Source organism: Microtus pennsylvanicus, chromosome 1, assembly GCF_037038515.1.
Source record: "Microtus pennsylvanicus isolate mMicPen1 chromosome 1, mMicPen1.hap1, whole genome shotgun sequence".
NCBI classification, from domain to species: Eukaryota; Metazoa; Chordata; class Mammalia; order Rodentia; family Cricetidae; genus Microtus; species Microtus pennsylvanicus.
Genome location: NC_134579.1, coordinates 125985784 through 126012579, shown reverse-complemented (window position 1 = coordinate 126012579; position 26796 = coordinate 125985784). Strand labels below are relative to the sequence as shown.

General features: G+C 49.9%; 1 protein-coding gene across 2 annotated transcripts in view; it reads right to left on the bottom strand.

Annotated features, from left to right (window-relative positions):
* Positions 1–26592, bottom strand: part of Grk3 (G protein-coupled receptor kinase 3) — a 107949-nt gene extending 81357 nt beyond the window's left edge. Inside the window, exon 1 of one of the 2 annotated variants that reach the window (XM_075983386.1) lies at positions 26347–26592. In XM_075983386.1, the coding sequence (XP_075839501.1) occupies positions 26347–26459 (113 nt within the window). In that variant the 5' untranslated portion in view covers positions 26460–26592. The remainder of the gene's footprint in view (positions 1–26346) is intronic. The other variant, XM_075983394.1, reaches the window with a different exon arrangement.
* Positions 26593–26796: the final 204 nt, after the last annotated feature.

The window sequence follows — 26796 nt, the reverse complement described above, 5'->3', positions numbered from 1 at the left end:
GCACCCTCGAACAGTAAGAGGAAGGAGCCTTCCTCCTTCAGCTTGTTCTGCCAGGCATTCGGGCACCACAAGAGGAAGAGAGCAGTCGATAGAGTGGCATAGTTTAAAGACCACATTAAAAGTGAAGTGAGTAACCCTGATCCACACAGGAAGAGATGGTCACTGCCACTGAGGACATCAGCTGTGTGAGAGATTCCTCCTACTGCTGTCCAGGACTACAGGAACCGTCCAGGGACTGACAGCAGCCAAGACTCCAGCCACCACCTCCTCCCAGGACCCGGGTCAACTCTGTATGTAGAGAATCCATTTCAGAAGATGCCAAAACGCACCCTCAGTATCCCCTCTCTCTAAAGTATGTATGAGAGTAGGAGCATGCACATACACACTTACATACCCCCACAGCCTCATTCATGAACACATGTATTTTTCACAGCCCCAGGCATGCACACATACCCCACACACAGCCCCATGCATGCATACATACCCTATAAGTCTCATGCATGCACACGCATACCCCACACACAGCCCCATGCATGCATACATACCCTATAAGTCTCATGCATGCACACGCATACCCCACACACAGCCCCATGCATGCATACATACCCTATAAGTCTCATGCATGCACACGCATACCCCACACACAGCCCCATGCATACACATATATCCAACATGTAGTCTCATGCCTCCACACTCCCATGTATGCATATTCATGTTCCTCATACAGCTCCCATGCATGCACATATATCCCACACACAGTCCTATGCATGCATACATACCCCCACAGCCCCTAGCATGCATACATACCCCATAATTTCATGCATGCATACATACATACCCCCCACAGACCCATACATTCACACACATACTCTCCACACAGTCCCACACCCCAGATATGCCCATCAATGCCACATATACATTCCATGTATAACACAACCCAAACAGTTTCATGCATGCAGACTTATCCCACACATGGCCCCATGCATGTACACACACTCTGCACACAGCCCCAGATATGCACATCAATGCCACATGTATACGGAACACAGTCCTAGCCACATGCACACATACCAAATGCATACCCCCATACACTACCAGGCATGCTTACACAGAAATTCTGCTATCAATCTCTTCCTTAAACAAAAGCAAAAGACCCCTCCCAGATACAGAATTAATGTTTTGAAATAATTTCCATATGCCACCAATTTTTAAAGTGATTAAAAGGGAAGAGCCTAGTTACAATAAAATAAAAAAAAAAGCTGAAATGCCTTGAAATTAAAACCTTCCAAAATGTGCACAAAACATTTATGGGGAAAATTATAAATCACATAGAGAGATTAAGGAGTGGGGATATGTACCACGGTTATGAACAGAAAGACTGACATTAAGAACATTCAAAGACCTGCCTCATTTCATTATTAAGTAGGTCTGGGTCCATCAGGACCCCAGGGGGACTTTCACAGAATGCAGAAACAAGAAACAATTTATATAAAACAACACAGAATCTAGGGCAGCCAGTACATTTCTGAAAGAAGAGAAGTAAGATATCAGGGCTAATTATGAAAGGAACACCATCAGGACACAAGGAAGCGCTAGATGCAGAAGGAGCAGTGAGCTCAGAAAGTAAACAACACACACACACACACACTGAACTATGACGTGGGACAGAGACAGGAGATGGAGAAGGAGGCTTTTCAGCTTGTGAGCCCCACAGCACTGATCCAAATGGAATGAAATCTAGTCTGCTGATCACTGACAGTGAGTGAACAAGCTACTTCCATGCTTTGTATTCATTTAGTGTGTGTCAGTATGCACAGTGCAATTGTGGAGGTCAGAAGACGTGTGCGGCTTAGTTCTCTTCTGCCTGTGGATTTGGGGCATAAAATCCTACTGTCAGGCTTCTCATCAATCGCCTCTACCCACTGAGCTCCTTGATAGTCAGAATACTTTTTTTAATCTGTTTAAAGGCAAACCAAGGTATAATTCAGTTTTAATTTTTTAGCATATATCATATTTTAATTAGGGTTTCTATTACTGTGAAGAAATACCATAATCATTGCAACTCTTATAAAGAAAAACATGTAATTGGGGCTGGCTTACAGTTTCAGAGGTTTATCCCTGGCAGGAAGCAAGGCAGCGGGCAGACAGACATGGCGTTGGAGGCAGAGCTGAGAGTTCTACATCTTGAGCCTCAGGTAACAGGAAGTGAACTGAGTCCCACACTGGGTGTAGTTTGAGCATATGAGACTTCAAAGCCTGCCCCCACAGTGACATACTTCCACTAACAAGGCCACATCTCCTAACAGTGCCACTCTCAATGGGCCAAACATTCAAACTGTGGTGGTTTGAATATGTATAGCTCCCACAGACTCATGTGTTTAAATGTTTGGCCCATAGATAATGGCACTATTAGGAGGTTTGGCTTTGTTAGAATAGGTGTGGCCTCTTGGAGGAAGTCTCCCTATGGAGATAGACTTTGAGTATCATAAGCTACACCCAGTGTGGGACTCAGTTCACTTCCTATTGTATGCAGATCAAGATACAGAACTCTCGGCTCCTTCTCCAGCGCCATGTTGGCCTGCACATTACCATATCTTGCCATGATAATAACAGATGAAACCTCTGAAAGTGTAAGTCAGCCCCAATTAAATTATTTCCTTTTTTTAGAGTTGCTGTGCTCATGGTGTCTCTTCACAGCAATAGAAACCCCAACTATGAGAAAATTGCATGAGTCTGTGGGAGCCATACCTATTCAAACCACCACAAGTCATAATTCAGTGCATATCTTGGTAGCACCGTTAGGTGCACCTTACACAAATACACGCACCCTGTAAATCCTTGTCCTAAAAATAGACATTAAAAGTTTCCATCAGTCCTACAAGGCAGAAAGCCTTCCACAGATTCTGGAGTCCAGGCAGCTAGGGGCCTTCCACACATGCCACGTGCTGCAGGTCAAAACTGCAGCTTGCATCGGCCTCCACGCTGGTCTGTCTCATCTCATGAGCTTGCTTTTTTCTTTAGCCCCAGGGCTACTCCCACACTCCATATTGTGAATCCTTAGCCTTTCCCCAGCCAAGCTTCTGTTGCTGCAGGAATAGCCCAGGGTTTGCTGATCATTTGTCTGTGGGCATTTGTGTTGCCACCAGTTTGGGATTGTTATGAATAATAAACACCTTAAATATCCATGTGCAAGACATTTTAAAGACACGTGTTGTCATGCCTCACAGGGGAACACTGAGGAGCTGAGATGCTGCTTGCCTGGTACATTCTATCATCCGTCAAGGGAAACCATGAACCCCACAGTCGCAAGCAGTCCTGTCGTCTCACTGCCACTGACAGCATGTGATGTTTCAAGCTGCTCCTCCACCCTGTCCATACTCAGGCTATTCTCTCTTTTAAACACCTTGCTGCACGTGGAAGATCTTGGTTCAGTTTGTATTTTAACTTGCACTTCCCTCATGAGCAGTGATGTTGAACATGTCCGTACATGCTGACTGGGATCGACACATCTACTTTTGTGAGGAGCCTCATCAAATAGTCTGGCTTTTCACTGGGATGCTTGCCTGGTTATTGAACGGAAGGCTTCTTTATGCAGCCTGGAAGAACAGCCTGGAATACAACTCGAGTTGTCCCTGGATTGGCCCTTAGCGTCTTCTCTTGGTTTCTCACGGGGTCTCTGCAACACTGGTTTAGTTGATGACGTCATATGATGGGTCATTTTCCTGGTCAGGAACCCCACTTTGTAGTGTTCATACCTACAAAGGCCATCTATATTTTCCTTTAGAAGTTTCAGAATGATCAGAGCTGGGGAGATGGCTCAGTGGCTAAGAGCACTGGTCGCTCTAGCAGAGGACCAGGGTTCGGTTCCCAGTACTCACACCAGTGACTCACAAACACCTGTGACTACAGTTCCATGGGATCCAAGGTACTCTTTTAGACCCATGCACAGACACACACAGTTAAAATAACAAAATAATTCTTAGCCGTAGCTCTCCTGTCAGGTGCAGTGTTCATTTCCAGCTGACCTCTGTGCACTGATAGGGTAAAAAACAAAAAGGTCTTGTTTCCTATATTGTCCCTAATGGTTCACTGTTTTGTCATAAGATCATCTGATCCTCACTGAGGCATCCTGAACCCTCTGTGGAGCCAACAGCACACACCCACAGCTCTGTATTTGCCCCACCTGACCCCTTACAGAAGTACCATGTGGTCTGGTCCTCATTGCTCCTCCGCTAGCTTGGGGGTCGCATGGGTGATAATCGTTTCTGAGGTAGCTTGGGAGTCACTGAGTTCTTGGAGATGTCAGGTTCCTGCCAGTTACTGATTCTGGCTTAATTCTTCAGAGGCTAGAAAGCACATACCAAATGGTTCTGTTCTCTCTGGATTTGTCAATCTTTGCTTTACTGTCTGGCATGTAATCTATCTATCCTTGAGTCTTTGGTACATGTGTTGCTACTGGAAGAACTGATTGGTAAATAATCATTGGGTTGGAATGAGTAACAGTGCCACTTTGATTTCCCAGACTCAGCATTGCCAGGGTGGGGATAAAGAACTCCCAAACTTTAACTCTGACTCTGTCCGTGTCTGCTTCCGATGTCAGCTGTATTGTCTGTTTCGCAGCTCTATTCGACACATGAGCAGTGTGTACTGTGCCTCAATGCTGAGGGGACCCATCACCCTGAAGCTCCTCTTCTTCATGCATGTCACAGCCTTGGTTCATTAAAGCCAGACTAGGTTGCTGCAGGTTTCTCTCAGCTGGTGTCTGTGTGGGGTCTGCTGCCTAAGCACCTGTGTTTCCTACCTGGGTGAGTTTCTGGCTCACAGTGTACAGTTGGACCTGGCTTCCCTGTTCTCTTTGACCCTCTTTGACTTTTCAGTGAAGTATGTGGACAATTTGCATTGACTGTATGTGGGTGGACTTAAGTAGATAACCCTGCTATTGTGTTTTCTTGTGAGATCCTTTTCTTCAGTTTTTTGAGCTAGAGTTTCTTAGCCATGGAAATGCAGGTTGGAAGGGTTTTAGTTTGTTTGTATTTTTTACATTTTATTTATTTTGGGTGTGTGCGCACGTGCACATGCCATGGTGGTGCGTATATGGGGATAGGAGGCCAACCCAGGGAGTCAGTTCTCTCCTTCTACCATGTCGGTCCTCCAGGCTCAAATGTCACTAGGCTTGGCAGCAAACACCTTTCCCTGCTGAGCCATCTCAGGTGATGACTTGTATGACATTTAACAAACACTTGGTCTGCCACGTCAAATGGCACACTTTCAATGTGCCAAGAGGATCTCTGTGTCCACAAGCAATCTAAGTCTGCTCCCACCAGGGGCTATCCACCCACTGGCCATGTATCTTTGTCCCTTGTGACCCCTAGACATTCCATGTAGAAATGTGCAGAGTATGGTCTTCATGTCTGCGCTGTTGTACAGGGCATATGTGCATCCCTTTTTCAGCATTGCCGAGGGGAATCCCGTGGACTGCATATACTATGTGACTTGCCGATTGGTGATTCCAGGAACACATACACCACTCTCCACATGGAGCTAATACTGCAAATGCACTGTAGACAGTGCCTGCCTTCTGGCCTCTGCATGGGCCTGGATAGTAAATTAGCCAGAGTAGATGATAAACATGCTAAGCACCTAATCTGTCTGTTGCTGGTGTGTCTTCTGTGGGAGAACCCCTTCAAATACTTCAGCTACTTTGAGGAGGACTGGTATTTATTATTTAGTTCTTTCTATATTCAGGACTCGAGTCATCATATATTATCATCAGGATGTTTTGTCAACAGTCACCTGGGAGGGACTCACTGAGGGACTGTAGATCAGGTTGGTCTGTGGAAATGCCTGTGGGAGATCATCTTGACCATGTTAACTGTAGATCAGGTTGGTCTGTGGAAATACCTGTGGGAGATCATCTTGACTATGTTAACTGACTTGGGAAGACCCAGCCTACAAGTGGGCAGCGCCACTCCCTTGTCTTGAGACCTGAGAGCTATGAAAGAGGAGGAAGTGATCAAGTGCACGTGTGCAAGATTTGTCCTTGCTGCTCCTTTCTGTGGACGCGGCTGCTTCAACTCCCTGCCGCCGTGACTACCCTCAGTGACGGCCGTAACCTGGACTTAGGACCTAAAATAGACCTTTCTCTCTTCAGTTGCTTTAGCAACTACAACAGAAACCATGACAGCTATTTAAATAGTTCCTCAGAGTTTAAAGTCCATCTTGAAATCCCTTGATGTCTTCGAAGGGTGTTAGTATTTGCAACTTGATTAATCTTGACTTTTCAATATTTTTCTACTATGTATCGAGCTTCTGGTGCCAAAACCAAACCAAACCAAAACTGCTTAGTCTGAGGCTACAACCTGTCCCACCAGGGTTTTATTCTAGAAGGTTCGCTTTAGCTCCTAAGTGCAGGCTTAAGAGGCAGCGGGGCTCCTCTGGGGTGTGGCGGATGGTGTTTCCTTAACTTCTCTGCCTGCAGAGGCTCCTTGCTCAGCATTGATAGTGAAAACACCTATCAGAGCTCTCTCCCCTGAACCGCGATGATGGTGCTTCAAACTATGGAAATGTGAGGATTGCTCCTGGCTCTGCATTCCACCCTGCAGGGTGCAGGGAGAGAAGAGACAGCAGTATCGCTCAGCTCAAGAAAAGGAAGCATCATTACTGTCCTTCTTTGGAGTGGGTTACTAGTGATGAACTTTTCAAATAGGGTACAATAAGTAATTTAAAAGTAAAATTAGGCAAGCGCATGTTCCTCAATTCTCAGTGTGTCAACTGCTGCCTGAGGAAAGGGACCAAACTCAACTCGACACGAACTGCTTGTGGATTTGCTTCCTTTGGAAGACAGGATCTTTTCTTCTTTGATGAACTATGGAATCGTTTGATCTAGAATCTCGCATGTTATGGTTGGCTCACACACCATCCTGACACCTCTAGAGACTGTCTCAGGAACATTCTAGACTCCCACAGTCACACATTTACCAGCCTAGCATTAGTTCCATTCTGACTCTCAATTCTTGCCTTATTTACCATGCTGAGACTTTTGAATCTGCCTCCTATAAAATGTGGCCCGCGTCTCAGAGCCCAATCCACTTACATGCAGTTCTCAAAGCAGTATAATCATCTTTCATTTAAAGGCCCAATTTCCTTTCTCATTGAAACCTATTCTATGCTTATGTCTTGATTTCCTGCTTGTATCTTCAATATTTCTCATGCTTAATTTCGGGCTCGGAGAAAGTGGCTGGTCTTCCAACGCAGCATACAGAAAATAATTTGAAATGCGTCGTAGACTTCTGTGAGGTGCACCATAGACGACTTCAGTGAGGTGCACCATAGACGACTTCAGTGAGGTGCACCGTAGACCTCAGTGAGGTGCACTGTAGACTTCAGTGAGGTACACCGTAGACTTTCATACGGAACCACAGAACTTCCCAAAGAAAACCACAAAAAAGCCTTTACCCCCCCCCCCCGAGGAGTAAACAAAGATGTCAGATACGAGAGTGGACCACCAGCCTTACAGCTGGCAGGGTAGTCAATAAACTATGTTGCGCCAGTGAGGACCGCAACCCGGAGTCCCAAAGCAAATGTAACAACCAGGCCGGCAACACTCATCTGTAATCCAATCCCCGGGGGCAGCAGAGACAGACCCCTGGAACCTGCCAGTGAGACCCCGTACCAAAACAGAGTGGAAAGTGAGCTAGGCAGACACTCAGCATTGACTCTGGCCTCCACACTGCACACGGGAAAAGAGAACTGGGAACCATAAGGGAAAAACTGAGCCATTGGCATCAAAACTTCCCTTTTGCCATAGAATAAGAGGGTGAAGGAAAAGCCACAGCCTGAGAGAACCGACTGCAAATGCAGATCGCCATCTGCCTGGGGCCTGAATCCAACATACATGAAAACAAGGGCTGGAGACAGCTAGCGGCTAAATGCACCTGTTGCTCTTGTAGAAGGGCGAAGTTCCCACGTGGTGACTCATCATCGCTGTCTGTAACTTCAGTTCCAGGGGACCCACCACCCTCTTCTGACCTCAGAGGGCGCCAAACATGTACACGGTGCACACACACACACACACACACACACAGAGGCAACCATGAGTACACATAAAATAAATCAATCTTAAAAAGAAATTTAAAGAGAACAGCAATCTAAAACACTGAGTGTGTGTTGGTAAACTCCTGTAACCCTAGCACATTGGAGGTGGAAGCAGGAGAATCACAAGTTCAAGGACGTCCTCAGCTACATAACAAGTTGAGGGCCAGCCTGGGTTACCTGGGACCCTGTCTTCCCCCCCCCTCCAAAAAAAATAAAGCAAAAATCAACCCAATATAAATGAAAAAATACAAATGAACAGACACTTCACTGTAGACCATCTACAGATGGTGAAAAAGCTTGTGAAGAGGGACACAGCATCACGAGTCACCAGAAAACAGGAACTGAAACCACAGTGTAACTCCAGCACACACTGCCAGAGAAAAGACCAAACCCCATGTCAGCAAATGCGGAATAACTACTGGGAGTGTGGAACAGACACGGCAAAGGGCTCAGTAGTGCCCCGAAGTTCAACAACACTGCTGTAAGACCCACCTTCTGCTTCTGGGCACTAACCCCAGAAATGTGAATGCATACAACCAAATACAAGCTGACACATGACAGGCTGGTCGTCTCAGCCTGATCCAAGCTGGAAAGCACACACACTGCCACAAGGACGTCCGCTAATGGCTATCACTTGCCAATAAAAGGGGATGAGCTAGGTAGAGGCGTAGATATCTGAGAGTTTGAGGCCAGCCTGTTCTACATAATGAGTTCTGGGCTATCCAGAGCCACGCAGGGTCTCAAAACAGAGGATCAGAGGGAAACAAGCTACTGATTTATGCACTAAACAGCATAGATAAAACCTAAAGTAATTACACTGAGTTAAAGAACAGAGACTCTGAATCTCCCCTCAAAGCAGTGCATGTTCCTTGACTGCAGAGGGCAGACCCAGGTGCTGAAGATGGTGTGTGGAGATGCATCTGTTATTACCTAGTAATGTCATTATCCACACACTTGCATGTTTAATTTCGATGAAATCAAATTTATTGGGTTTTCTTATATTTCACTGTGTGTCTGTCATGTCTCCTTTATTTTTTAAGTTTAAAAAATGTTTATATATATATGGGTGTTTTGCTTGACTGAACCCTCTGTGAGCCATGCATGTGCTTGGTGCCAGAAGAGGCCAAAAATGGGCTTTGGATATGTCCTGGGACTGGAGTTACAAGGCAGCTGTGAACTGCCATGTGGGTGCTGGGAACTGAACCCCATATGTTTGAATACTTGGGCCCCAGTTGATGGAACTGTTTGGGAAAGATTAGGAGGTGTGACCTTGTTGGAGGAGGTGTGCCACTGGGGACAGGCTCTGAGGTTTCAGAAGCCTTGGCTATTCCCAGTGTGCTCTCTGCCTCCTGTTTGTGAGTCAGATGTGAGCTCTCAGCTGCTGCTCCAGCGCCACTCCTGCCTACCACTGCCATGCACCCTCCATAACGGTCATGGGTTCCTATCCATAGAACAACCATAAGCACACCCTTCCTTCTGACCTTGCCTTGGTCATGGTGCTTTATCACAGCAACAGAACACGAGGGACCTGACTTCTAGAACAACAACAAAAAAAAAAATGATCAAAAGGTAACAGCAGAAGTGGGGACAAGTGTTCTGCAAGACAAAAAAGAATGTACCACGTAAGTACAAACTAGGAAAAAAAATCTTGCCAGGTGTGGTGCTTCTAATCTTAGCACTCAGGGGCTGAGGCAGGGGGATCATGAGTTTGACATCAGCCTGGGCTACATAGTGAGACTTTGTCAGAGAGAGTGGGGGAAGAGGGGAGAGAGATACCTGTGGCTTGATTGAACATCTGAAGCAACTTGTATCTGAAAAGAGTTACTTGCTCTCATGAATGCTTCCAGAAAGAGCTGGGGTGGAACAACATACCTGCCTGGGAGTGCTGCTTAATAACCAGGGGGAATGGGAGGTGGAGGGAGGTGCCCTAGAGAACAGGCTGAGGGGGCAGAGTGACGGCTGGGCGAGGTGGTGCTCACACACGCCGCTCTCTCCTTCTACGCACTTGTGACAGCTTCGCCACACAAAGTGTGAAAGGACCCAAGTCCGGCCTTCAGCTTCCTTGACAGCCTAAGCCGGGATATAAAACAGATTCTGACTGGAGTCCAGTAGGTTCCTTAAAACTGCACGGCAGCTGGGTAGAGAGACGGCAGCACTGTTGAGGACATGGACCAGACAGCTCCATGACTAAACGCCTCTGCTACGAAATCACATGAAATGCTGGCAAGATGGCACAGCGGACAAAGGGGCTGGTTGCCAAGACTGACAACCTGGGCTCAATACCCAGGACGCACATGGTGAAAGAGACGTGACTCCCGCAAGCGGTCCTCTGACTTCAATGCACACCCACACACAATTAATTGATTGAAGGACCAGCCAGCCACCTGATCTCCTCAGGCCAAGGGAAGAGAGATAGAGCCCCAGCTTGTGGCTGTTGGAGAAGACTCAGCAGTTGACCTGACTGAACAGCTTCCACAGTTAAAATCCACCAAGCTCCACCTGAGGCCTGGCTGTTTCAATCTAGAGCATAAATATTTTACCCAGTAGGCATCACATTCCTGTAAAAAGTCTAGTTGCACAGGAAGCAGGTGGGGAGACTAAGCCAGCTGGTGTGTGCGAGGGTCTGCAAACCACACACACTCAGGATCACAAACCACAGGGCAGCTTCTTTAAGAAAAATGGCTCGGCAGTCGCTTCAAACGTCAAGTCCCTCAAAACGAAACCGCAAGACTTGGGTGTTTTGTTTTCTAATGTACAGTTGCTAGAGATTTTCCACAAACAACTCATTAGGCACACAACCCAGAACCAAACAGCCAAAGTCGCCATGGAAACTTTGCCTTGCTGTTTAAGCCACCGGACCACACAGGCAGCACAGTAGGCTGTGTAAGTGTTTCACTATGGAGATGGGGGCCAGCTCCTCCCCAGCCTCCTCAACCCCCTAGCTCCTCCCCAGCCTCCTCAACCCCCCAGCTCCTCCCCAGCCTCCTCAACCCCCCAGCTCCTCCCCAGCCTCCTCCACCCCCCAGCTCCTCCCCAGCCTCCTCAACCCCCTAGCTCCTCCCCAGCCTCCTCCACCCCCTAGCTCCTCCACAGCCTCCTCCACCCCCAGCTCCTCCCCAGCCTCCTCCATCCCCAGCTCCTCCTCAGCTTCCTCCACCCCCCCAGCTCATCACCAGCCTCCTCCATCCCCCAGCTTCTCCCCAGCATCCTCCACCCCTAGCTCCTCCCAGCCTCCTCCATCCCCTAGCTTCTCCCCAGCCTCCTCCACCCCCCAGCTTCTCCCCAGCCTCCTCCACTCCCAGTTCCTCCCCAGCCTCCTCCATCCCCCAGCTCCTCAGCACTCAGTCTTGCATATAAATCCCACAGCCTTGAGCGATCCAGCACCCATAGTAATTTGTCCCTGAACATCCATCCACATGCCAGTGAAGCTGTGTGCTACTCCTGGTGCTACTCCAACAAGATCTAGACAGTCAACGCCATGCGTGTGCGTGTGCGTGTGCGTGTGTGTGTGTGGTGTGATGCAGATGTAGTCCAGCACACGGGAAGTAAGAGGTCAATGAGTTTCTTCCACAACGTGCCATTGTTTTTCTTTTTTCCTTTTCATTCATTATTCCATTTCTTTATTTACTTGCTTATTTATTGCAACATTGCCTCCCAATATGGCCCTGGCTGGCCTGGAACTCACAGATATCTGCCAGGTTCGACTTCCCAATCAATGGAAGATGTTCACCAGCATACCCACACCCTGCATGCACCACCTTTTTTGAGATGGAGTTTTTCCCTGAGTCTGGAACTCACAGATTCCATGAGGTCAGCTGGCCAGCACGCCACAGGTTTCCCCCGTCTCCGACCCCTGTGCCAGGATTATACACAGGAACCACTGGGCATATGGATGTTGAAGACACAAACACTGGCCCTCTTGCTCGCACTGTGAACCCACTCCCCAATCCTCTTCTTTGCACTATAGTAAGCATACTTAAATTTTATTATCCAGGGTTCCAAGTGGCAGCACTGGACCTCACCTTGTCTAGTGCTGCCCCCCTGCATCTCTGCATAGCCTACCCTATGGGCACCCAAATAAACACCTCTCTGACAGGACAGTGCTTGGAAGAGCAGCTGAAGACTGAGATCTGAAACCTGCAAATCCATGACTGGCCAAGTGCAGCCTGTGAGCCTCTGGCATCCAGGACCCTTGATGCTGAGGGGGCTGTTTCTCACCATTCTCCATCTCCATCTGAACAGAGAAGAACCCGGACAGCCCATAGGCAATGCACCTCAACAATCAGTGTGGTCACATGACCAAGTTCTCAATAGTGGAAACCTTACCAGAAGGAACAAGCCCTAATCACTTTCTTAAAGGAAGTTGGCTTGCCCTTACTCCTCCCCTGCTCCTGCTGGGGATGCTCCCTAGCTGGCATCTGGCCTGGGGCAGAAGCCAACAGGAAAAGCACTGCGGATGGTAGGGACATGGAGCAGCCACGGGAAGCAGAGCTAGTTGTTCACTGGCTTCTCATCCTTGCCAAATCTGGGATCATGAAAAGACCTCATAACTAGGGGTGCCAGGAGCTGAGGAGATGGCTCGGTGAATGAAGTGCTAGCCATGTAGCATAGGATCGGAGTTTGGCTCCCTGGAACTCAGGTAAAAGGTCAAGCACCAGGGCACACACCTGTGATCCCAGCACTGGAGAGGAGACGGGATTCCTGGTGCTCTGTAGCCACCCAGCCTGGCCTAACCAGGGAGCCCAGGGAGAGACTGTCTGAAAAATGGAAAAACAAAGGAGGAGAACAGGTAAGGGAGATATTGACTTCTGACCTCCACGAGTGTATACACACACAAATGTGTACATTCCACTCTGCATACACGCACACACACACACACACACACCCTAGGACCCTCCATGGTGATTCTAATGTAATAGGATCTTAAACCATACCCTGCCCAACAGCACAGACCTTCAACAAACCCTCAGAGTACCCAGGTTCCCTTTATCTCTGTTTCTCAGACAACTGACACCAGCAAGGCAAGAGGTTGAGTGTGACATCCAGTGTGACAGCCAGTGTGACAGCCAGTGTGGCGTCCTGTACTGACGTGGAGCTGACAAGTTACTTTTCAAAACAAAATAAGCCTTCCAGAAAATATCCTTCCAAGACTCCACAGCCTGGCCCTGAGCCCAGTGGTTCTGACCCCCACCGCCTTGCCCTGAGCCCACGGCTTCTGACCCACAACCGCCTCACCCTGAGCCCAGTGGGTCTGACCCCCACCTCCTCGCCCTGAGCCCAGTGGTTCTGACCCCCACCACCTCGCCCTGAGCCCACGGCTTCTGACCCCTACCGCCTCGCCCTGAGCCCAGTGGTTCTGACCCCTACCGCCTCGCCCTGAGCCCACGGCTTCTGACCCCTACCGCCTCGCCCTGAGCCCACTGGTTCTGACCCCCACCGCCTCGCCCTGAGCCCACTGGTTCTGACCCCCACCACCTCGCCCTGAGCCCACTGGTTCCAGCCCCCTGTCTCATTAGGCACCAAGAAATGGTTAGGTTCCTCACCTGGTATTTTTCTCATGTAAGGGGCCCCGGAATTGTCTAGAGAAAATGATTCTTGAGTCAGACATAGTGGTGCACGTCTTTAAATCCCATCACTTGGGAGGTAGAGGCAGGCAAATCTCTGAGTTCTCGGCCAACCTGGTCTACAGAGCGAGTTCCAGGATAACTAGGGCTACACAGAGAAACCCTGTCTGGAAAAAGAAAACTAAAATGATTCTCACAGCTTAAGGAAAGCTATTGAGCCCAATGTATCCAAATCTGCAGTTTAAAATAAGGTCACTTCCCAGATCAGCGGTGCTCAACCTTCCGAATGCTGCGTCCCCTTAACACAGTTCCTCATGTTGTGCTGACCCTAACCATAAAATTATTTTCAATGCTACTTCATAACTATAATCTTGCTATTGTTGTGAATCATAATGTAAATAGCTGCATTTTCCAAGAGTTTTAGGCAACCCCTGTGAAAGGACCATGGGACCCCCCAAAGGGGTCACAACCCACAGGTTGAGAACCACTGTCCTATAACATCGCTTGTTTGTGTTTTTATGCATACATAGGGATCCAGGAGTTCCTGATGTCACGAGCATAAAGAACCTTGTCCTACACACGACTGTCTTAAAGTTCAGCACTTTGGATATCGACCATACTACCACAATAGGTTAGCAAGCTCTCTCGCTCTCTTTGAGGGGATGGGTGGGGACTGAACCCAGAGCCTAGTATATGCTAGCCGAGTGCTCTCCCACTGAGCTGTATCCCCAGCACTCTTTCCTCGGTTGCCTACTCTGAACTTACTCTGGCAAGGTAAAAGTCACAGGCCTTCAACCTTTTCATCCTCTGCCTCAGCCTCCCTGGCAGCTGGGATTACAGGCCTGCACCAACAGGCCTTGCTTTCTAAATACATGTTCTTCCTCGGGGGAACAATGAAGAGAGAGTTCGCTCAGCTGCTACTCACTCATTTGCTCAAAGTCGGCTCTAGACTTGATCTTCACTGCCCTGCAGGGCCTCATTTAGGGGAGGCATGGAGAACGTAGCTAGGACAGTGGGGCGTGGAGACACCCATACTGTTCAGGACTGCAGCTGAGGGGGTCCCCATGAGGACCAAGAGAGAAGCAGGGACAGGAGACGCTGGCTTTTCCAGGCCAGGAGAACACAGCAAACAAGCGCACAAAAGACCAGTAATTTCCCTTCAAATGCAGGAAAACAGAAGCCAGGGAGCAGCATCCACAGCGGGACTTGCTTGCCTCCACAGCATCAGGATCAGTGTGGCTGCTGGAAAGAAGCTCCTCCCTCCCGAGTCTATGAGGAGAAACTGTCCAGCAAACCAACTCGCTGACAGAAAAGGCCTGTGCTCTCAGCACTGGCCAGGTCGCCTCCTCCCTGAAGCCGTGTGAGTCCAGCAGAAATGTCATTAAATGAGTATTGCCCAGCAAAGAAGTGACAAGCTAAGTCACCCCATTCTAGGGCGGTCACCCAATGCACCCCTGATCTGAAGACTCAGAATTGAGAATACTCCAGAATCTGAGAGTGTTGTCTGTGTATTATTTATTACAAGGTCTCACTAACAAAATGCCCTTTAGGACCAAGGGTGGGAGGTGTGCATGACACAGTCTTCCCTCTTTGACTAGATTTGTGTCCTATCTCGGTATGTGCCTGTAAATATTCCAAAATCTAAAAAGCTAAACCCCCAGTCCGGGACACCTCTGGTCCGTGCACCTCTCCGAAGGGCACTTGGTCTTTTACGCTGGTGCATGGCAACTTGGGTCACGTGAGAACTTCAGATCCCTCGCCTCCTCAGTCACAGTATATATATCTCAGGGTTCGCTCAGGAAAGCCCGTGTGTTCCCCCTGCTCACAGACGTAAGTCCCCTCGCATTCTGATATAACTCTTCCACGACAACTTCATTAAATGCTCTGGAACTCGTCTTTGCACACAATGTAGAGGGATTAGAGTCTGTGTGATAGTTACTGGGAGCCCACCCCTCCCCCACAGCTCAGAGTTATTAGTTCATAAATCTAATCCAAGGACTGGGATGAGACTCCCTGGGTTTGTCTTACTTTTTCAATAGCCTACTGGTTATCTTGTCCCCTTCCTCTTCTGAGTTAGTGAGGACCCACTTATGAGTTCCTTTAGGGTCTTCACCGACTTTCTTCACTGGTGGGGATGGAAGTGAAGGCTTGTCCTGGGTTGGACAAATGTTCTCTACCACTGATGAGGTCCCAGCCCATGTTTTCAGGAATGAACAAGCTGTCTGGAGTTTACCGACATCTGCACACCGACACATCTCCTCTAGAAGCCCTGTAGCTCTCAATTGTCCAGATTCTCTCTAGTAAGACTTTGTTTCTCCTCATACTGGTCTTAGCAACACATCTGGAAATGCAGTAATCACTGTGAAGTGGTGGCGGGTATGGGGTGGATGTGTGTATGTCATAGTGAGCATGTGGCCCTCAGGAGGACAGCCTGTGGAAGCTGGTTCTCTACTCCCACCACGTGGGTCCTGGGGATAGAACTCAGTTCACCGCCTGAGCCACAAACACTGCTACCTGCTGAGCTGGCTCACAGGTAACAAATGATTTCAAAATAGAGGGATTTTGCGGGCCTCTTGGTAAAAAGATGGGGTGACAGTGTGCTTGAAGTGCGGCCTGTCTGAACCAGCCAGGCTCTCCCCACCTTCCCACTGGGTTTCTTTAGCAGCGCGGCAACTCTAGCTCTCAGGGGACTCAGCAAAGCTCTTTGCACCAGGAAGTTGTCAGTGCAGAAGGCTGCACTCATATGACATTGTCACAGTCCACTGTGTGACAACGGAGGCCCTCCACCTCAGAAGAACACAGTTAGCACCCTCACACCTCGCCATCACACAGGAATTCCCACGCCAGGCTGCTTGCCCAGCATGCACCAAGCGCTGGGTTTCACCCCAGCACCAACAAACAGGGCACGATGGTGCATTCTGTAAGCTGCACTCTAGAGGAAGAAGTCGGAATATCAGATATTCAAGTCATCCTTGGCTACACAGTGAGTTTGAAGCCAGCCTGTGCAACATGAGATCCTGTCTCAAATAATAATAATAATTTATCATGATCATCATCATCATCATTCTCAGACAGCAAGTATAGGACACGGAGATCCTATCCTTAGCAGCTACCAGGATTTGGGGCTCCTTTGCCTCCCACACTTCCTTCATCTTTGCACTCTTCCCTGCCCCACCCCACCCCCTCCATTCCAGAAGAAACTGTAACTCCGGAAGATACACAGCCTCCCTCTTCTGACTCCAGGACCAGCCTTCCCATGGCTGTTGGACTTGAATCAGGATCTGGTCAAACCCACCTATCCCTGATTGTCACCCAATGCTGTGGCTCTGCCCTGACCCAGAGCAGCCAACAGCTAAAGAATAGCTTCAAATTCAGCTGAAATGACGGACCAGCAGTGAACGCAAAGGGCCTATGGAGCAGCAGGACTCGTCACCTTTTCCTATGTGGATTCTGCCATCAAGCGTGTTGTCCCAGACAGATGGGAGAGAGCCACAAGCTAAGCACGGAGCTTGAAACAGCAATGAGGCAGAGCCGCCAAATGAAGCCGCCCCAGCTCTGTGCATAAGCCATCAGTCTACAGCACAGAATCACGGGCGGGCATCTGTTTTCACAAGCATCTAAGCCAGCCAGCCAGCCAGCCACTGATCAGACCCTGGAGGTGCATCTGTCAGCGTGGAGAGGGAGAGGCAGTGCCCCACCTGTGCCACAGAGTGCTGGGACTCTTTCCACAAACACTAACTCCTTCCTGCCCCACTGAGGAGGGTTCAGTGGGCGGCACCAAGGACACCAGCCAGGGCATGCCCTAGTCTGCACTTAATGCTCTGCTGAGAAGACTGCATGGCTCAGAAGTGCTAGAGAGCTGGAGACGACTGTCAGTGACGTGCCTGCTGGCCTTGCAAGCAAGCATGAGGACTTGAGCTCTGGTGCAGCACTGGAGAAGCAAAACCTGGGGGACTCCCTGGCACTCGGTGGCCAGCCCAGCTTGTGGGTGAGTTCAGGGTCAGTGGGTGACTTTGTCTCAGCAAACCAAGGTGGACGGCTTCTGAGGGACAAAACCTTCGGTTGACCTCCAGCCTCCACATGCACACGCATGCAGTTCCATGTGCACCTGCATATGCATGCGTGTGCAACACGCACGTGTGCAATGCATTCATGTGTGACACCACAAATTTAGTAGGAGATAGTGAGACCACACGGCAGGTGAGCAGTGCCTCGGCTTGCTGTCATGGGAGTCAGTGCTGGGTGGGCCTGGGTGACTCACCACTGAGTCCCTCAGGCTCACATGTGAAGGCTTGCCTTCCTTCTTTCTTTCCTTCCTTCCTTCCTTCCTTCCTTCCTTCCTTCCTTCCTTCCTTTCTTCCCCTTTTGCACAAGGCCTCATACAAGCTAGGCAAGAGTTCTGCCACCAAGGGCCCTCTAGACTCCCATACTTCACGAAGAGGATGTAGGCAGAATATCACAGCCTTTGATGTCTTTGAAGCTAAAACGCAGCCTTTGGAATTTAGCAGCCACATGAGGGTTGATTCACGCAACTCTTAGTCCTGTTCTAACTTAAATCCCTATCAAGAGCCATGTGGATACAGAAACCCTGGATGAAGTGTCTGGAAACTACAGAAACCCTTCTTGAGAAGATTTCGTCTACGTGAAACATTAACCCTGGCTGGCACTCACACAGCAGCACACCCCAGAGTGTGTTGCTCGGTAATATGATTCAGGATGCTACGCTGGGGAGGAGGGAGACAGCCAGTGCTTGCCTAGCTTGTGAGGTCCGGTCACACCCAGCTCTGCAGACAGCGGAGCTTGGCTGCTAGGATTAAGAGAGTAGAGCCCTCCCTGGCTAATGGGATTTGTGTTCCTGAATCCCTGAAATGCTCATCTTTCCGTTCTCACAAGGCAGGGCAGCTGTCAGCACAATCAGGGCCCCCTTCTTCCTTAAACATCCCCATCAATAATGGCAAGCCTTCTACCTTGTAAGGCACCCACTGAGTGTTCAGTAGCCCTTGGCTGCCAAGGTAACTGACAGAATGTGAGTATAACCCATCCCTCACTCCACGTCCTAATTCAAGCCACAGATTTTAAAGCATTCCCAGCGCCAAAAATCTCTTCCTAAAACTGAACTTAGAAGTAAGCCGACCACACGTTCAACATCCAAGATACCATACCTAAAGTAGTTATGGGGATTTTATAGCTGTCTTTTTTGACATCTTTGTGAATTTTAAGATCCTCATTTACCGGAGACACTCCTGTCCTGGGTAGATTACAAAGTGATGTGCACACCTCACTACACCCAAGATGACAAAGGCCCAGAGAACTTCCCACAGAAGCCAAGGCAGGCTGGGCAGTTGCCATGCTTGGAAGGTTGTGTTTTGGAGAACCACAGAGGGATGAGGAACCCAGTGCTCAGACTGTAGAACAGACATTCCAAAGGTGCCCGAGACTTGTGGTCACTCTCCGAGAGCCCTTTAAACACGAGAATGAGACCCTGAGAGTTCCCACAATCTCTCGTGCCTAAGAAAGAGTCGGGCAAAACCTGCTCACGACCCGGAGCCACCTAGAGCATCATACCATCAATCCTGGCTCATGTTAGGGAAGGAAGGCACAAAGTCAAGAGCAGAAGGCCTGTGAAGACCCCAGATCTCACCAGAGGAATAGAGGGGTGCAGGAAGAAGAGAGGAGGGAGGGAAACACCATGAAGGGGGATCTAGACACACAAGACCACAGTACACAGCTCACAGAAAAGCTGAGGAGACACCTGGGACCTGTACCCACTTCTGGTTCTAGGTCTCACCAGCTGCTCTTCCCTGGCCCAATCAGTCAGCCTCCCAATTCTCCAGGACTCTGCCTCCATCTCCTCCAGGCAGCCTGGAACCAGGGCCTCCAGAACACTGCTTCACAGCTACCACTGTCTAATTTGAGCTCCTCCCTCCCCCACCTCTTTTCATTAGTCCTCCTCCTTTTGAGTTTTGAGACAGGTAGCCCAGGCTAGCCTCTAACTCACTATGCCGCAAAAGATGACTTTGAACTCCTGGCCCTCCTGCCTCCACCTCCCAGTTACTGGGATTTCAGGTGTGGACCTGGGGTTTTCATGCATGCTGGGCAAATGCTTCTGCTGTCACATGTTTATGCCAGCTGACCCGCACTCCTAGCCATGCCATATGCTTTTTGAAAGTGTACCAGTGCCCTGTGCTGTGTGTGCACAATCCCAACAACCAGATAGTATGCTAGAAGTCTGCCTTTTCCTGTGTCTGGCGTTCTTCAAGAGCCTTCCCCCATTCCATGCTCTACTAACAAATGAATAAAAATACTTAGGACAGGGGTTTCTGTTCGAGCACTCTAAGGTCAGATGAGCAGATAGTGTGCGTGAGTGGTGGGGAAACTGAATACAATGATCGGAGACTTTCCAAGTCTCTCTTTCCAAGGTTCTTCTAGAACCTTCTAGCCTACTACATTCATCAATATAGGAGGGAGGGCACAGGAAGCTGAGAAACCCTGATGGCAGAGGGCTGTCAGGTCACTCTGCATTGAGGTCCTGGCCACCTCCTCTCATATATGATCTATGCATCCTGCTCCTAACACCATGGAAGCATGGAGCAGTGTTAGACAAGTGCGTGGACCCAAGGTGGAGTCCATGCTGACCTCGCCAGCTACCAGGTGTCCAGAAGGCCTTCACCAGGTGTCCAGAAGGCCTTTGTCAGGTACCCAGAAGGCCTTTGCCAGGTACCCAGAAGGCCTTCACCGACTACCAAGTACCCAGATGGCAGAACTCTGCTCCTGTAAAGCCACACATAGAAAGTATTTAAATATGTGCATGATTTGGCCAGAGCACAGAGGACCCAAAAGATGAGTTCTAAAATTAGAAATGACATTTGCAGGACAAGAGGACTGACCCACAGAGCAATCAGAAGGCCTGGAAATTCCAATTCTGCACTAATGATGAGAATAGAAAGAAGGAAGACACGAGAGGCTGAAGAGCAGCAAAGGCAGAAGGGGGCACCAGCTCCGCCTGACCCAGTGGCTCAGGAATGTGCTGGTAACCAGGCAGAGATGTCTCAGCCCTGCACACAGTAGGACTCCCAACACCATGTAAAAGCCATGCATGATAGTGTATGTCTCAGCCCAGAGGTGGACTGGAGGCAGAGAGACAGGGGGAGGACTGGTTCTGCAGTTTGCTGACCAGCCAGTCCAGCCGAACCAATGAGTCCCAGGTTCACAGTGAGACCCTGCCTCAGGAAATAAGGTGGAAAAGCCAGGCATGGCGGTGAACACCTGTGATCCCAGCACTTGGGAGGTGGAGACAGGTGTAGCTCTGTAGGTCTGAACTCAACCTGGCCTACATAGTGAGCTCTAGGTCACACATACATGCAGTTTCTTGGTTAGGGTTACTGTGGTGGACACCATGACCAAAAGCACATCATTGTTCATTACCAAAGTAACTCAGGGCAGGAGCCTGGAGGCAGGAGCTGAGGCAGAGGCCATGGAGGGTGCTGCTTACCAGCTTGCCCACATGGCTTGCTCAACCTGCTGGCTTAGAACCACCAGCCCAGGAATGGCCCCACCCACAGTGGCCTAAGCCCTCCCCCATCAAACACTAATTAAGAAAACGCCCTACAGGCTTGTCTACAGCTTGATCTCAAGGAGGCATTTTCTCAGCTGAGGCTCCCTCTCTCCAGGCTCCCTCTCTCCAGCGACTCCAGCCTGTGTCAAGCCGAAACAAAATCAACCAGGGAAGAGTTTGTCACTTCTGTCCCTATTGCCAGTGTCTGCAGAGAGATACCGTGATGAGGAGACGACCATGCTCAGTCATTTCCCAGGGGTCGTCTTCACCTTATTATTCTCTAATAAGAGAAGGGTTTTTGAAATAGTGGTTTTATTAAGAATGAAGCTAAATACATTTTCTTTTCCTAGAAATGGAAGTGGGGATCAGCACCTCCTTTTTCTGAGTAGACACCCCAGTGGAAACCTGTCTGGAAGATGAGGCAATGTTGACCACAGCTCCTCACCACCCCAGCAAGGACACACAGCACACTTTTTCCTGTGTCATCGGACCTCATGCTTCACCACAATTACCTTTGTCAGAGGCCCCGGGGGTCACTGCTCTCTTACAGCCTGAGGACAGCCCTGCTATCTGGAAGCCACACCAGTGATTAAGATCTCTTAAGGTAACTTTTCCCCAAATTAAAACAGAGTTTCATCCATTCCTTGTAAAATAAAAGGTGAGGGCATTGGCTCTTCTGTTCAGCTAGGAGAGACTAAACTGCTCAGTGGGTAGAATGGGGAACCCAGATCTGCATCCTGCATCCTGCATCCTGGATCCCTTCCCTGGTATTCTTGAGCATGCGTGAAACAGGAAAATGGTGTGCACCTGGTGTGGCTACCTCAATAACACTTGATGGCGCCAAGGCCAAGACCTGGCCCAGGAGACATTGCCAGTGACGTTAGTTTCTATGCCATTACCTAGCAGACACCTTTCCTTTGTCTGGGTGTTGGGGGCCCCATGGAGAAAAGCCTCCTATTGCTTCCAATCTCACTTCACCCCTTTGCCATCCATCTGCCAGCCTGCTGTGCCTCCTCCAACCTTGACATCCTTGTCTTCATGGGTGCTTGACAAAGCCAAGTTCTGGGCAAGCGCTTCAGAAGACTGTTGCTAAGAACACATCATCAAAGCAAGGACTGCCTGTACCTCGAAGAGACACACGGGACTCTGAATTTCAAGCATTTTACAGCGTTCCGCTGGACAGGTCCCTGGCACCAAACTAATTGCTTCAGAGCATCTGTGTACAAGAACCAGCAGCTGTGAGCAGCCAGTGCCACTCCAAGTTGCTGGCACAAATTAACTTTGACCAAGAATGAAATAATAGTGGAAAGGACAAGTTGCCTTTCGAACTCTTAGAATGACTCCTATCGAAGATGAAACGCTGTCTTCCCGAAGGTTCTGCAGGTTGGTTGGTTGGTTTGTGGGGGATGGGAGCCTTGCAGAGAGTCACCACATGGTGACTTCCCACCCTTATCGGTTCTCATCCCAGGTTAGGCTGTGGGCACAGAACGAAGCCAAGGGAACATTGGAAAAGCTGGACAGGGAGGGCTCTCTCAAGTGATCGCAATGTGAATGGGCAGAAAGCCACACCCTTTCCACGTTGGCCAAGGTTTGACAGACAGGAAACAAGAATGCACGTGTCACTTATGTGTTGCCAAGTGTGGACAGCTCTTCACGAGTCATGAGAAGGCTCTTCACAAGCATGATACGTTCCACAAATACAGAACCTCAGAATCCAAATGATGCCTGTTCAAGGTTAAATACAACAGTGAGGCACCCACTCTTAGAAGCAAAGCTCTTGCCCAGGACTACTCCCTGCGTCTTCACATCCCCATATCAGCTTCCGAGAAACAGGTCCACAACTGCTACCCACTTCGGATAAGAAACAATGAACAGGGCCGGGGATGGCTTAGGAAGTAAATCAAGAGTGTGAAGACCAGAGTTTGGATACTGAGGACCCACATAAAGAGGGACAGCAAGATGGGAGATAGAGACAGGAGAAGACCAGAAGTGGGTCAGTGAACAAGACGTGGCTCAAACACGGTGGGAAATGTGGACTGATAGCTGAGGCTGTCCCCCGATGGCTGCACATCCACCTCGGCACACCACACAGCTGTCCTCCGACGGCTGCACGTCCACCTCGGCACACCACACAGCTGTCCTCCAACAGCTGCACGTCCACCTCGGCACACCACACAGCTGTCCTCCAACAGCTGCACGTCCACCTCGGCACACCACACAGCTGTCCTCCGACGGCTGCACGTCCAGCTCGGCACACCACACAGCTGTCCTCCGACAGCTGCATGTCCACCTCGGCACACCACACAGCTGTCCTCCAACAGCTGCACGTCCACCTCGGCACACCACACAGCTGTCCTCCAACAGCTGCATGTCCACCTCGGCACACCACACAGCTGTCCTCCGATGGCTGCACATCCACCTCTGCATGCCCACAGCTTCAGCTGTCCTTCGACAGCTGCATGTCCACCTCGGCATGCCCACAGCCTTAGCTGTGTTCTCTCCTCTCCCAGGGATTTGGCATGAGTGATTGACAAGAGAGGTTTCCTAAGGAGGACCCAACATTGTCAACATCCAGTAGCCAGAAGGCGTTTCTCAGAGGAGGACCTAGACTCATGACTCAACTTTCTTCAGTCGCATGTGACTTCAAGTCAACTCAGTAACAGTCTGTTTGGAAAAGGTTAGCAGAGAAATGGACCCAATATGAAGAGCTCTTAGCCTCAGCATGACTAAGAGCCTGCCTCTCTGGCCTCAGCCTGTGAGTGAGACCTAATTTAACTGGAACATTTCTTGTCACCGTAGCATACAATGGACACAGAGATAAACACCCTGGTTAGGAGGGCGGCAAGGGTCACAGCCACCACCTCCAGCAGGCCCCATTATCAGCTCCATTAGCTCAACAAATGTTTGGGTGAACTAAAGCAGAGATGTGATTTGAACAAATAGTCGCCTTCGGAGGATTTACACCCATCGGCCCGCTAATTGAGTAACGTGTCAACATAACAAAATGTTTGCCTCTTGCCTTCTTGGGGGAGGAAGACTCTCCCCTGGGCTCAGTGTTCCATTTTCCGAGGTTCTCTGTAACAGGCAAAGGAGGCTGGGCCCTGCAGACCAGTTTTGTCATAATTAACGCGATACTGTCTGGTTCTCTTGAAAACTAGGAAGAGGCAGAGGTACCGAGACGAGGAAGCACGAAGAATACTGATGGTAACCAGAAAATTAGTTGAAAATAAAGAAGTCGATAGTGACAGACCAATGGGCAAGTTCAAATGCACACTCCTCATTACGTAAACACAACTCTGAAAAATGTCTTCCAGCAGTCAAGCCCTCACAAGGCACCAGGAGGAACTGTCACCGGGTGGTTGTTACTTAGGGGCTGAAGCCACTGAGACAAACAGGCAACCAATTCCTGGAAGGAAACAGATGGCCTAATTCAAGAGTCTACCTGAAAAAGAGCGACAGAAACGCAGTCCTCCAAGGACTCTGTCCTAACTCAATTCTCCTGTTGACGTCCCTCAACCTTAGAATGTCAGGGCTTGCGAACTCAACCACACCACTTCTCCTTTGCAAGAATCTATCGCCAAAGCCAAAAAAGGGCCATAGAAAAACGGAGGTGGTGGTACAGGGAAGTGGGCAGTGGAGTGTGTGTCCGAGAGCAACAGTGCAGAGCAGAAGCCCAGCTAGGGTTCAGATACCAAGAAGAAAAGTCGAGCAGACAGACCTTCCTAATTTTAGGATTCATATGTCCCCCTCCCCCGCAAAACTCCCCATGAGTTGTGATTTATTGGTTTTATATATAGAAACCATTCATGTTTAAGATTCCATGCCCCTCACAGGGTGGGGCAGAGGAAGGGGATGAGAGAACGAAATGAAGCCTTTTTGTGTCCCCCACAGGGGAGTTTTCTACTGAAGCTTGAGTCTGGCTTGAGGAGTCCTGGGTCTTGCCCTTCCCACTTACTAGAGATGTCAATCAAGTCTCATTTCCAGTGAGCTCCAAATAGGTTAAACTCCAAGAGGGGATGATGCGCTGTCCACAGTCCACTGTCCACGGTTCACTGTCCACTGAGGTCTCCCCTCGTGGCTGGTTTGCACTATCAGGGAGCAACACACCTTCAAAAACAGCAAGGGGCCAAGGCTTGGAAGGGAAGGCAAGCCAAAAATACCCAGCCAGCGCAGCTGTGTGTACAGTACAAATCTTCCCAGCAAACACAGCACAGGGATTTGATGCTCCCTGGATCACGGGGCTCACAAACACACTTGGGAAAAAATAATCTGACCATCGCTCAGCACTGAAAGGTTCTCTGGGGGCTGTGCATGCTGCTCAGTGGTAAACTGCTTACCTAGCACATGTGAAACCCTGGGTCCCCTCCCCAGTACCTCAAATGATTGAAAGAATAAATATGTATATTTTCCTTCACATCAAGGTAACATTGGGGCTACATGGGTGTGTCACGCTTAATCATTTCAAAGCGGGGGGGGGGTGCAGCTTTGGTTTAGATCCTTACAGAATTGCATGGTTCAAGGGTTGCCATAAAGTCCGAGCTAATTTTCCTGTCAACTCCAAGGGCTGTTTGTTGTGCACAGGGGGACCACACCAACTATGCAACTGCCAGGGGGCTCAGCTAAGAAGGTAGAACACTGGTGGGAACTCCCTGGGACAAGTACAGCCCAAAGGAGCCATCACACCTCCGTAAAATCAATAATCAATCAGTGGTGATAAAAGGGCAACTTGGCAGGGACTCAGGAGCCAGGGCCAATTCAGCGGGAACCTACTACAGTCTTGAAAGACAGGCTAGACTCAAGCAGTTCTCCTGTCACCCTTTCCAGAAAGGGCAGACCACCAGGGGTCCAAGTTGAGGAAAGTGGCTGAGGTGACGGCACTGCTGACAGAACTAAGAAGATGTCAAGGTCTACTTACTGCTACAGGGGGTAGGGGGTGGAGGGCAGGGGAAGGGGTGCTGACACACAGATGGCCCTGAAACCAGCCCGGGACAGGGGTGGAGGAGAAGGGAGGGGACTAGAGGCACTGGCGAGGGCGGGAGAGGACCGGAGTGAACAGGAGGGGACGGAAGGGACCAGAGAGGGCGGGAGAGGACCGAAGGGGACTGGAGAGGGCAGAGAGGGCCGGAGCCATACCTGGGCTCCGGCAGGACGACCTTCTTGCTGGCGCGCGCAGCCGGCGCCGCCTTGCTCTTCTCCATAGCCATCAGGTAGCTGACGTCGGCCAACACGGCCTCCAGGTCCGCCATGGCGGCTCCGCAGCTCCCACCGCCCCGACGGGGCCACGGCGCGCCCGACGCGCGACCCCGACGCGGACCCCGACGCGCCGCCCCTTCCGCGGCTCCGCGTCCCAGCCCGGCGCGCCCCCAACCGTCCGCGGCCACGCGCTCCTGACCCAGCCTCTCAGGCACCAGGGACTTCCTCTCCCTCCTCCTTTCCCTCTCCCTCCTCCCTTTCCTCTTCTCCTCACCCTTAGCTCCCCAAGCATAGTCCAGATGCCCAGTACTCAGGGGACCCTGCCAGGAGGTCTCCAATAGCACACTGTCAAACATGCCCTTCCAGGAAGTACCCTGGAGCAGCCCCACC